The sequence below is a fragment of the Ochlerotatus camptorhynchus genome, unplaced genomic scaffold, assembly GCF_037179485.1.
Source record: "Ochlerotatus camptorhynchus isolate MF236.1 unplaced genomic scaffold, CSIRO-AGI_Acam_v1.1 ptg000155l, whole genome shotgun sequence".
Classification (NCBI taxonomy): Eukaryota; Metazoa; Arthropoda; class Insecta; order Diptera; family Culicidae; genus Ochlerotatus; species Ochlerotatus camptorhynchus.
This window is the reverse complement of record NW_027040645.1, coordinates 202543-215270: the sequence shown is the minus strand read 5'-3', so window position 1 is coordinate 215270 and position 12728 is coordinate 202543. Positions and strand designations below refer to the sequence as shown.

The 12728-nt window shown below is 41.6% G+C and overlaps 1 protein-coding gene across 7 annotated transcripts in view; it reads left to right on the top strand.

Moving 5' to 3' along the window:
* Positions 1 to 12728, top strand: part of LOC135701305 (uncharacterized) — a 118225-nt gene that overhangs the window by 23527 nt on the left and 81970 nt on the right. For 5 of the 7 annotated variants that reach the window (XM_065222051.1, XM_065222048.1, XM_065222053.1 and 2 more), the window contains one exon: positions 10110 to 11570. In XM_065222051.1, coding sequence (XP_065078123.1) covers positions 10273 to 11570 — 1298 coding nt within the window. In that variant the 5' untranslated portion in view covers positions 10110 to 10272. The remainder of the gene's footprint in view (positions 1 to 10109; positions 11571 to 12728) is intronic. The other 2 variants (XM_065222052.1, XM_065222050.1) reach the window with 1 other exon arrangement.

Genomic DNA, 12728 nt, shown 5'->3' with positions numbered 1-12728 from the left:
GGTCTTAAGGACAGGCAGACCAGAGCGTTGGTACTGCCTTCGGATAGTGTTACGGAGTCTTATGAGGGCTTTGGTAGATCTGTCAAGGTTCAGAGTATTGCTCACATGTCTGGATACTGGCACGTGTTGTACCCTGACCCGGGATATCGCCACCTCGATGGAATGCAGACACCGGTCAACGTCCTCGGGCGTCTCCGGAAGGACACGGTAGTCGACACAGTGTTGGAACTGATCCCAGCTGACACGATGATAATTGCGTCGGGAAGCTTGGAATTGGTTGACGGATGAGCCCACTTCGGCCACCACCGGTTAGTGGTCTGAACTCAGCTCCTGGTTGCGAGATGTTGTCTCCCATGTTGCTGACGAAAATGTCGATGATGAAGTGCACGCCGGACTGAGCCTCTTGCAGGTCGTTGTTCAGGATGGTGCCGTTTTGATTCCACCTTTGGTTTCCCCAAGCTTGATGTTTGGCGATGATGAATTTTCTACGGCGTCGTGTTATCTTGACAATATCCCTCCGCAGGTCTGCCATGGATCCATCCCTGGCGTTTGCTTGTTTCGGGCAGTAGGTCACAATGACGGTGACGGAGCTGACGGGTGTAAAGACTTCCATTCGCAATGGTTCAACCATTTTCAGCTGGAAACTGGGTAGCAGCCGGCAGCAGATGTTGTTCCTGGTAGCGATGGCCACTCCACCACCTCCAGAGCTTGTTCGATCCAGCATCACGAGCCGGAATCCAGGAATAAATACGTCCATCTCCGTTTTCAGGTGAGTTTCGGTGGTGATAGCGATGTCGATGCTATGTTCGTTGAGGAAGTCAACAAACTCGATAATTTTGCTCTTGAGCGAGTAAGAGTTACAGTTTTCGATTTCGATGAGCTCACGGTTCATAACTGCGCATGAAGGTAGCCACAGCTTGGAGCTGGTCGGATTTGTTCTTGATGGTGTTGGCAATGTCGTGCATCTTGAGGAAGATGATCATTAGTTCCGCTGCGGTGAACCAAGAACCATCGTTGAATTCAGGCTGCGGTAGGGACGGTCCATCCTGATGCCAGTTCAGCCCAGGGGCTGTGGGGAGATCCTCAGCAGTCGTCTGTTGACCTGAGTTTGCAGGGGCTCCGGCAGTTTGAGCTTGAGCAGCAGTAGCAGCGGTACAAGCAGCAGCCAAACGTTGATTGAGTGACAGCGGTGGCATCACTGGAATCGGTCGTCGTGGAACCGGTGGGAAGTTCTGATCATTCATTTCCGGCACCTTCTAGCGACCGGGCTGGTTTCTCGTCGATGCTTTCTTCCGGATCTTGATGTACTCGGCGCGCTTCGGGCAGGCCTTGCTTGTAGCTTTTTGAGCAGCACCGAAGTTGGCACAAATGGGATCGGCTTCATCGATTCTGTCAGAGGCATTGGTTTTGTGTTGTTTGCCACACTTAGTGCAGTGGCTGACCATATGGCAATTCTTCGTTCCATGCCCAAACAGCAGGCAGATCGAGCATTGGGTGATTCCACGGCTGACCGGCTTGTACCGCTCCCACTTTACCACTATGTTGAACAGGAGTCGGATGCCCTGGAGATTCATCAAAGTTGTTGAGTTCTTTTCAAGGATGGTTGCTGGATGGTGCACCGGAAGCCCTGCGTGATGTTAAAGTTTATTTTTTTCCCGCAGTCCAGGAGGGAAGCCCTTCACGGGCGGCATTCTGTCCTTCTTCTGCGGTCCTGTTGTTTCCATCACCGGCTCTGCACCGTCCTTCAGAACGGAGAACCGATTGTTGTCAAGCAGCTTCTTCACAGCTGTCGCACTGTCACTGTTGTCCTTAGGCCAAGACCGTTTCCAGGGATTGCCGGCACTCGCACCACCGCGCGAGTTTTTACCCATGGCTGGGTCAGCGAGAGCGACTCTATTCAATGCGAGAATACACGGAACAACGCAATCGAACGAACGAAGAAAGAGAGAAAAACGTCGACTGTACTGCCAGACTGTAATGGGCGGACGATACGATAATTGTTCACAGAGGACAGTGCGGAGCTCATTCACGAATGGGCTGCTTTATTTAAACTCATACTCATCGGACAACGTATAATGGGCGGAGCGTTGCGCGCTATTCTACGTTTTCTTCCTCTAGGTTGCTTCTGTTGGTGTGCGTCGTTCGGTTTCATTTGGCAGTCTTTCCGGAGCGGACAGTTCGGTCGCGACCATAAACTGTTATTTATTTGTTTGTATTCTTATCTGACACGATTGTTTTAATGAAGTTGGGTAACAAAAAGCCAATTTGACCCAAGAAAAACTCAAATTGGCATGAAAACCATTTTTCTTTTCTGCAATTAGACACATAGAACCAAAAACTTTACATTAACAATTACAGAGCAAAATGCAAAAATTACAACAATATAAATTACAAATAATGAAAATATAGCGGTGCCGGTGGTGTAGTGGTAAGTGTGATTGATTACCTCTCACCCCAGCAGGCCTGGGTTCAATCCCAGTCGGAACAGCCGGGATGTTCTGAGGCATAATATCTCTGATCACGCCTTCCTTCGGAAAGGAAGTAAAGCCGTTGGTCCCCGGTTCATGAGTTGATGAGTCGATAAGTAGAGCCCAAGTGTATGAGCTGCCTCCCTGACGTCAATCTTGTTCTCCGTACTGAGCACCAATGCTACATTGGTGCTCAGCACGGAGAACAAGATCGACGGAAAACAAATCAAGGAAAAAAATAATAATAATGAAAACGCAGTCAGGGTCGTAAAACTAAATAAGGGTTGATGCATATATTATGTCACGCTCTACGGGGGGGGGGTCTAAGATGTTGCATGCATTAGGTATAGGAAAAACGTCACGATAGGCGGGGGGGGGGGGAGTAAATTTCTCCTCGATTTAGCGTGACATAATTTATGCAAAATACCCCTCATGGTTGAGATGACCTAGCCTACGGCTAAAAAGCTCATTAGGTAGTAAAGAATTAAAAAGTCGCACATGGCATAATGCTCAATGCATGTAATATACTTTTTTATGATTTTTCTGCAGGCTATTACACTATCCAATATTCAAACAGCCAAACATGGTTTTCATCAGCAAGAAATCCTTCAACTATTGATTTTGTCATAAATGATTCATGACAAATTTGTAATCAGTTGATTACCCACGCTGACTTCGACTTTAAAGCTTCAATTTCCCATTAAAGCTTCATCATCCCAGGATTCAGGAAATAAAGATTCATTTTTCCGGAATCCCGGGAAGTGAATGAAGTTAATGAAGAATGTAAATAATAGATAGTTTCAAATATTTTTTTTTTGGTTTTATAAGTTGTATTTAACACATGTCACCTTTGTTAGTATCCATTTACTGAGACTTTCAGCCACAGACAATCAATTCTATACTTTCATCTCCTCATCTATCGTATAAAAATTACCACTTTAGTCTGTTATTTGAAATTAGCATTTTCAACTATGTTTTTCGGAATGTTTACGCTTTGCATCACTGCTAGATTGTAATTTTCACGATCATAAACAAAAAGTACCGACTGTGTGCAGGGTTGCTGCAGGGGATTATGATCGGAATTATAAAATCATTTTATATTATAATAATATGTTGTTCTTGCAAGCTACAAGAAGGACTGTGGAGTATATAATTGACACATAAAACCTGACTATTTCGCTTTTAGAGAGTCACAATCAGCGATTTTATGATTCGTGAGCATTCACTTAACCCTATTACATCATATCTTTACTACATCTATTGATTGTATAATTCCGGAAAACTTGTCTTATAACGAAGTAATAAGAAGCACTCCTGTCTGAACGCAATACCTTTTACGACAAATCTGAGTTATAAATGCCAAACGAAAGAAGAAGTGAATATAAGCCAAAAATTAATAAATTCCCAGAGAGTACCTTGTCTTTCATGGTAAAATTATTTATCAGATGTTTCCTTTTGACATAGGTTACTTACTTACTTATCCTGGTCCGACATCCCTCAGGATTGCACTTGCATCACAATGTTACACCAATTCACTCGGTCCGTGGCTGCTCGTCTCCAATTTTTTGACCGTCCCACACTTCCAAGATCCTGCTCCACTTGGTCTAACCACCTTGCTCGCTGTGCTGCTCTTCGTCTTGTACCGGCCGGATTTGAGGCAAACACCGTTTTTGCGCGATTGTTGTCCGGCATTCTTAAAACGTGTCCCGCCCATCGTACTCGTCCAGCTTTCGTAATTTTCTGGATACAGGGTTCGTCATAGAGTTGCGCCAGCTCGTGGTTCATCCTTCGCCTCCATACACCGTTCTCACATACCCCGCCAAAGATGGTCCTAAGCACTCGTCGTTCGGAAACACCCAGTGCTTGCAGGTCCTCCTCGAGCATTGTCCACGTCTCGTGCCCGCAGAGACTTACCGGTCTTATTAGCGTCTTGTACATGGTACATTTAGTACGGAGGTGAAGTTTACCCGACCTCAGGATCTTGTGGAGTTCGTAGTAAGCACGACTTCCAGCAATAATACGCCGACGAATTTCTCTGCTGCAGTTGTTATCCGACGTCACCAAGGATCCAAGGTACACAAATTCATCCACTACCTTGAACTCACCTCCGTCGATTGTCACGCTTCTGCCTATGCGAGCCGTATCGCGCTCGGTTCCTCCAGCTAACAGATACTTTGTCTTCGGCGTATTCACCTTTAATTCAACCTTCTCTGCTTCACGTTTCAGCCTGGTGTGCTGCTCCGCCACGGCCTGAAACGTACTTCCGACAATGTCCACGTCGTCAGCGAAGCAGATTAACTGGCTGGACTTATTGATCGTGCCCGCATGTTAAAGCCCGCACGTTTCATAACACCTTCTATGGCAATGTTGAACAGGAGGCAGGAAAGACCATCGCCTTGTCGAAGTCCTTTGCGAGTTTCAAACGAGTCCGATAACGCACCCGATATCTTCACGCAGCACTGTACACCATCTATCGTAGCCCTGATCAGTCTGGTCAGCTTCCCGGGAAAACCGTTCTCGTCCATAATCTTCCATAGCTCTTCACGATCAATAGTATAAGCGGCCTTGAAATCGATGAATAGGTGCGTAGGAACTTTATATTCACGACACTTTTGGAGGATCTGCCGCAACGTAAAGATTTGATCCATTGTCGATCGCCCGTCCAAAAAGCCGGCTTGATAACTTCCCACAAATCTGCTTGCTAGCGGCGATAAACAGCGAAATATGATCTGGGAAAGCACTTTGTAGGCCGCGTTAAGAATAGTGGCGCTCGATAGTTCCCACATTCTAGTTTATCGCCTTTTTTTATATACTGGGCATTAGGATGGGTCATCATGATCATTTTTTCTGAACAATGTTTTTTTGGTTTCATTTGGGGTCCCAAACAACTATGCAAAACTTGGGGACGATTGGTTGTAAGCCGGCTTTCCGCATTGCGTTTGATATTTGTATGGAAATTAGTATGGGAAAACCTACTTTTTTGCATCTTTATTGCAAATCGTCCACAATTTTGCATGCACAAATCACGCATCTAAATACGTTAAAGTATAGCCCAGGAAGTGGATGTATTGTTCTAGAATGCCCCTAACAAAAGTTATTGCTGTTCAAAGATCACTGTTTCGTATTAAATGCCAAAAATCCCTTTTTCTGCCAACACTGCCGGTGTACAAATGAAAGTCAAACTCCAAACTGAAATAATTTCGAAGTTGATTTTATCGGTTTGGAATGTTCCGATGAAATATTCAAAAATAATAGATCTATCTTATATGCGTAGTCGGAGGGGAGGGGGGGGGGGGGTGAGTCATATCAATAGAAATAAAGTTTCAAACTGAAATAACTTCGGAGTTTCTTATCTTATCGATTTGGTATGTTCATGGGAAATATTAAAAAAAAAAAAATTTCAATTTCAGGCATATTAAGAGATGAGGGGGGCTAACTATACCCCGCCCCCTTAACTCATATAAATGGAAGTAAAGCTTCAAACTGCAATCGGTGTTTCTGATCTTGTCAACTTGGTATGGTCAGATGTATTCAAAAGCATGTGCTACATTTAACAGGCGTAGTTAGATATGGGGGGGGGGGGGGGGGAGCTTACTGTATCCTTCGGAGTTTGCAATCTCTCGAGTTATTGTAATGGGTTATTCAACAACATTTGCTCAATCACATAAGAGCAGTTTGAAAGCGAGTACCCCCATTCCCTTCCCTACTCTTTTGGTGCAGTATACAATGTCAGATATATTCACACAAATGTCATGGATGGTAATGATTATATTTCATTTTATTATATTCTACGATTTCTCAAGGTACTCTTTTCGATGCTGTTCCATCCCCTGAGTGAAATCCGACTGCTCCTGTGTCTGAGACGAAACTGGTGGTTTCCGTTTTCTACTATTTTTTGTTTTTGATGTACGACTACTTCTGTGTTTTCTATATGCGGATGGCCCGAATGGCAGTTCAATATTTCAAATAAAAGCTTTATATAGAAATAATATAGCAGCTGGACCTATATTTCAAACAACATCTCCTCACTAACAAATGAACGGACAAGTGGATATTAAATATTTACACTACAACAATTTTCGTTTTAAAACTTCTTATAGAATACCCCCCCCCCACCGATTTCTAACTACACTTATGAGATTGAACAAATATGTTTGAAGAATTCATCCTGAACATACCAAATCGATAAGATAAGAAATTCCGAAGTTATTTCAGTTTGAGACTTTACTTCTATTGATATGAGTGAGGGGGGCGGGGTATATTATTACCCCCCCCCCCCCTTCCTCAAACTACACACATGAGATAGAGCAATTGTTTTTGAATAATTCGTAATATTTCAGTTTGGAATCTGATTCCCATTGGTACACGGGCAGTGTTGGCATGTATTTGAATAGTTATAACTTTTTTTAGATACATTATAGCTTCAAACTTCCTTTAGAAAAGTTGTTAGGTACTTCCTGAACTATATTTATACATACTTAGTTACTTAGCAAAATTGTGTTCTCTAGAGATAAAAATGCAAAAAAGTTGATATTCCCATACTAATTTCCATACAAATTTCAAACGCAATGCGGAATGCCGAGTTACAACCAATCATCCCCAAATTTTGCACAGTTGTTTGGGACCCCAAGTGAAATCAAAAAAAGGTTGTTCTCGATTGGTGAGGTAAAGTTTGCGTTTTTCCATATAACGATGACCCACTCTACTGGACATCGTTAAGATACCCCCTTCCTTATCCCGATACATTTCGGCTCGCGGCACAAAGCCTTGGCGGGATGCGTTGAGTTTCTGTAGAACTTGCGTGTTTCTTGAGAACGATACAGCTGCTCCATTTCTTCGCACTCCAGCTCTTTCAGGCGGCGTTTCTTATCCCGGTAAATATGGGTTTGCTGTCTTCGCTTCTGTTTATATTGCTCCACATTATAACGGGTTCCTTGCTGCAGCATCGCCGCCCGCCCTGCGTTCTTCTCGTCCAAAACCGTCTGACACTCTTCGTCGAACCAATCGTTCCGTCGATTCCGCTCCACGAACCCAACGGCGCCTTCAGCAGCGCTGTTAATGGCTGCTTTCACGTTGCTCCAGCAGTCGTCAAGAGGGGCTTCGGTGAGCTCTCCCTCATCTGGCAACGCTGTGTCGAGGCATTGAACGTACTCAGTTGCGACTTCGGGCAGCTTCAGTCGCTCCAGATTGTATCGTGGCGGGCGTCGGTACCGAATGTTGTTGGCAACGGAAAGTTTTTGGTGAACCATGACCATTAGAAGGTAGTGGTCCCAATCGATATTTGCGCCACGATAGGTCCTGACGTCGATAATGTCCAAGAAGTGCCTTCCGTCGATCAAAACGTGGTCGATTTACGATTCTGTCTGCTACGGTGATCTCCAGGTGTACCGATATGGGAGGCTATGCTGGAAGTAGGCATTACGTATGGTCATGTTCTTAGAGGCGGCGAAATCGATGAGTCTAAAGCCGCTGACGTTCGTTAGCTGGTGAGCGCTGAACTTTCCTATAACCGGTCTGAATTCCTCCTCCTGGCCGACCTGAGCGCTAAGATCTCCGATGACGATTTTGACGTCATGGCTTGGGCAGCTGTCGTATTCCCGTTCCAGCTGCACGTAAAAAGCGTCTTTATCGTCATCGTCCCTTGCTTAGTGAGGGCTGTGCACGTTGATTATGCTGACAAGAAGAAACGGCCTTTGATCCTCAACTTGCACATTCTGCTATTGATTGGCCACCACCCAATCACGCGCTTCTGCATTTCGCCCATCACGATGAAAGCTGTACCCAGCTCATGTGTGTTGCCGTAGCTCTGGTAGATGGTATAACCATCCCTATACGTATGTACCGACGATCCCTTTCAGCAAACCTCCTGCAGCGGACTTGCGGACCCTCAATAAATCGGAAAGAATGCGGGTACTTCCCAAGAAATTGAGAGACTTGCTCATGTTCCGAGTTTCCAATCGTTAGTCCGTTTAAGATGCTTGGGTCTATGCCGACTTTTCCGGTCCGTATTTACATTGCTTGCTTCCTGTACAAATTTTGGTAACATTGGTATTTTTTTCTGATAAAGGCAAAAATTCAAAAGTAGTAACCGCAACCGTTGGCTTTCTTCAAAAAGAAAATTTTTAGTAGAGATAATTTTGAAAAGAATGATGCTTCACGTCAATACGAACTCATTTTTTGCAGATAAGTAGTACGGATTTCGCTATGAGCATAAAACTTCAAGAGTTACCAATTTAATTCGAACAATCAAATCTAAAGGCTGCTCAACTGGAGTTCCTCAGGATAGCATTCTTGGGCGGATATTGTATAATGTTTTCACTGCTGACCTCCCTGATTTGCCTCAGGGTTCCCACAAATCTTTGTTTCCCGATGAGACAGGCATTTCCGATAAAAAAGAAGTCTTCGTGTTGTTTGCAGTAGACTGCTAAGAAGTTTAGATGTTTCCTCTTCTTATTTACCAAAATAGAAGATTTCTTCCAACGCTTCCAAAAATCAGCCTGTAATATTCCAACATAAGCCCAGAGATTCCTTTTTGAAACCTAGTAGTAGTCACATTGTCACTATGAACGGAGTTCGAGTTTTGGGGTCACGTCAAGTGAAATATATTGGAATAGTGCAGGAAATCCAAGTGAAATGTAACAAATACAGGAATCTCCCAAATACCCCGATGGGTGGTTCCGTCCAACCACTGCAATTTCTCGCCTGACTTCGAACCAATTAAGCGAATTGTAGGTGACAAGTTTATGGTAGACCTTAATCACATACAAAAAATCAACTCAACTCGATGCACAGCTGATAAATTGCACTCGGTGAACGGCACCACCCACCGCTCTATTGGGGGGTTCCAAACTTCTAATATTTTAAAAAAAATAGACCGGCCATGCTTTTGGCTGCCATTATGGTATAGTTGTTGTACTACCAGTAAAAAAGCACTCCTTTGAGGATTCTGAACAAAGTTACAACTCCTTGATACAGTACTACCAAACATATAGTTTCAAATGATTAACTTTACAACAAATGTTCAACAAATATTTTATAATTTTAGGCAAAATCTTTGCAATCTTCAATTGCAATGATCAATTTCCTTTATAATTAGCTAAGATATAGCTTAAGTTTACAGTTTTAAGATGACCATTGTTATACTGACGCGCTGGTATAGAAAACCTTTTTGAAATACTAAATTGCTAAGGAAGAACCAATGTAAACACACTTAGATATATATCCTAACAAATAAGGTTGGTAAGTTCCTGTAGTAGTTGGTGCACCTAGGTTAAAATATAAATGTAAAATGATTAAAATTTGAAAAAAAGAGATACAAAAAACCGACGTCACGCTCATTTACTTCTAATTAATTCAAGCTATCTTTTATACAATTAGAATAATTGAGATGTATCGTTTTATCAACACTAGTTGAAATAATTACTCAAACACTTTAAATATATAATTTATCCCATCAATCATTAATGATGAAATAGAGTTTGTATCTTCAAAACTGTTTCATTTTAGCCATCTCTAATGTATTGATAGTCCATGCCAAGCGATGCAAATACGTAGACATTCAGCATCCAGCTTCTACTATTATTGTACATTTTTGTTTAAGAGAATCATAAATGAACAACAAAATTACTAACTTTTCTTTAGTTTCTTTTCTAGATGACAAAAAGATGAAACTCAGACGCTGAGTTCCCGGTCACACCAAACGTCTCCGAGAAAGCAAAGAAACATTTTCGTTCCCGCGTACGACCATTATTACTGGTGCCTTCACCGAAAGCAATCGTACCAGTATGAAAAGAGTTCCGATATTATGCAGAAAATTCCAACGCCATACCACGTCGGTCAAGATGAAGTTCATTTTACTTCATGCTCCATTCATCCGAGCCACCAGCACCTAATACAGCTCAGCTCAGAGCCACTGTTTATTGTTTCAGGCAAAGAAAGTTTTATCAGTACAATACAATTGATGTGTCATTTTTTCCTATGCTTCGTGGTGAGTAGTGCTACCTCTAGAGTAAATCTGGTTTACACCCATCAAGACAAGGCATCTAACGTCGTTGCTCACCATTCTCATGAGAAGGAACAACTACAATGCTTCAAGAATATATTAATCAAAGTCTACATTCTTCTTCAAAGAATAGCGCTGATAATTTCACCCATCTTCACATCTGTGAATACAACTATTAAGTTACACTCATCGAGAAACAATGAACTCTGCTGTTTTGTCTTTAATAAACTCCAACCTTCTGAATACTTCTCATTAGTATTTAATACAGCAACAAAACCAGAAGAATTTACAGCAGTCACCAAAATATACGACGAAATATCACAGGAACCGAAAAATAAGGTAGCTTTAATATCAGAAGTAGTAGTGCAAGGATGCAAGAATTGTATAGTTCAGGAAATGTATTCAAGAACTACCAAATGTCAAAAACAATATGTACAGTACGAAAAACCATTTTCTACTAACTATAAAATTCAACATCATGAGCTAATCGTTAATAAGCAGCACAAATATATTGTGGATGGAATTGATTACATGCGTAAGAAATTTACAATAAATATTTACAAGGACTCTTCACGAAACTATGACGTCTCCAATACCATTGATTGGATAGATATTAAGATTTACAAAGCCAACAATTGCAATAACATCTGTAAAATAGCTTGGACTTGTCACTACAATTGTGAGCATCACAAGAAAACAAAGTTATCAATGAACGTCGGAATTAGTGACAATTTACTCGTCTGTATATGTACAACGCGGACAACGGAGAGAACCCCTTTGTACCACAAAACAGAAAATGGTTCCTGTTGTAAAGTTGAAACTTTATGCAGGATTCTCAAAACGACAACCAAAATGTTTGCGATGACATGGATGCTGTTTCTGGTAAGGAGATGGAAAAACATGACTCTAAATCTACAAATGTTGCTTATTCTATCGCTATGTATACCGATAGTATCATCGTCGTACCAGAATAATAAATACAGCACCAACATTATCAAAACAAAGTACGGACCTTTGAGAGGCATCGTGATGCACTCAAATCCCATTGTAGAAGCATTTCTTGGAGTACCATATGCCTCACCTCCAGTGGGGAGCTTACGGTAAGTGTATGCTACAATAAACATATACCGTGCGGGACCGACATCCGTTCACCTCATGCAATATGTTGTTTTGAATACACTAAGGCGTACTGGTATAGATCACGCACGGTAATTCATTTTCATTTTCTAATAAATTTAAAAATAATAACAACATTTAGAAAAACGTCTATGCCTATGCATCGTATGTGTATGAACCCTCGTAAATTTGTAAACTTCATTACACTTCCATGGGGCCTGATATGTTTTCTGTGAGTGGAGTTCCTCTGCATCTCATTTGTGAAGACTAGGGTAATTGTTTATGGCTATATTCAAATAACCACAGATCAGGCTTGCTTCCACTCACTTGCTATAAAAAAATGATTTTAAGAATTTTGGAATTATTTGATGTCATAATGATATTTTGTACTTCCCAACAAACAATTTTAGCTGCAGACTAGCTTATACAGGCAAAAATTAGCTGTATAAGCCAATTTTTGGCTGTATAGGCTAAGCTGCAGCTAAAATTGTTAGTTGGGTTGTTAGATACAAGAAGAGGTTGAAAGGCAATTGTTTGACTCATAAAACCTGTCAAATTCGCTTTCAGATAGTCACAATCACCAATTTTACGACTCGTGAACGCTCACGAATCATAAAATCGCTGATTGTGTCACTCTGAAAGCGAAATTGACCGGTTTTATGTGTCTAACACATACTTTGTGTCTAACCATACCCTCTTCTTTTAACTTACAAGTTCAAAATATCATAATAACATCGATCGAATTTATAATTCCCAAAAACATTTTTTTTATAGTAAGTGAATCAAAGCAACCCTGCCACAGATCATATAATAATATACACAATAGATCGCTTTTGGGTTTGTTACAAACTGAAATCACAAAACAACTACATAAAATATTACAAAACTGCAATCAAAATGCGACTTTTTCAACTGAACTCTGAAAAGTTGCAATATCTTATCACTTTATTGTGTGAAATCTCAGAAAGCGACTATTTGTATAATTATACAAATAAATGTAAAACAAAATTTTAGTAGAGTTGCACGGGTGGCAAAATCCACTTTACCCTCTAAATATGGCTTATTGTTTAGGCCATAATTTGAACACACCATAATCGGAACGTATAGTCATAAATGGTACACCCATCCTTTTATGATTTTAT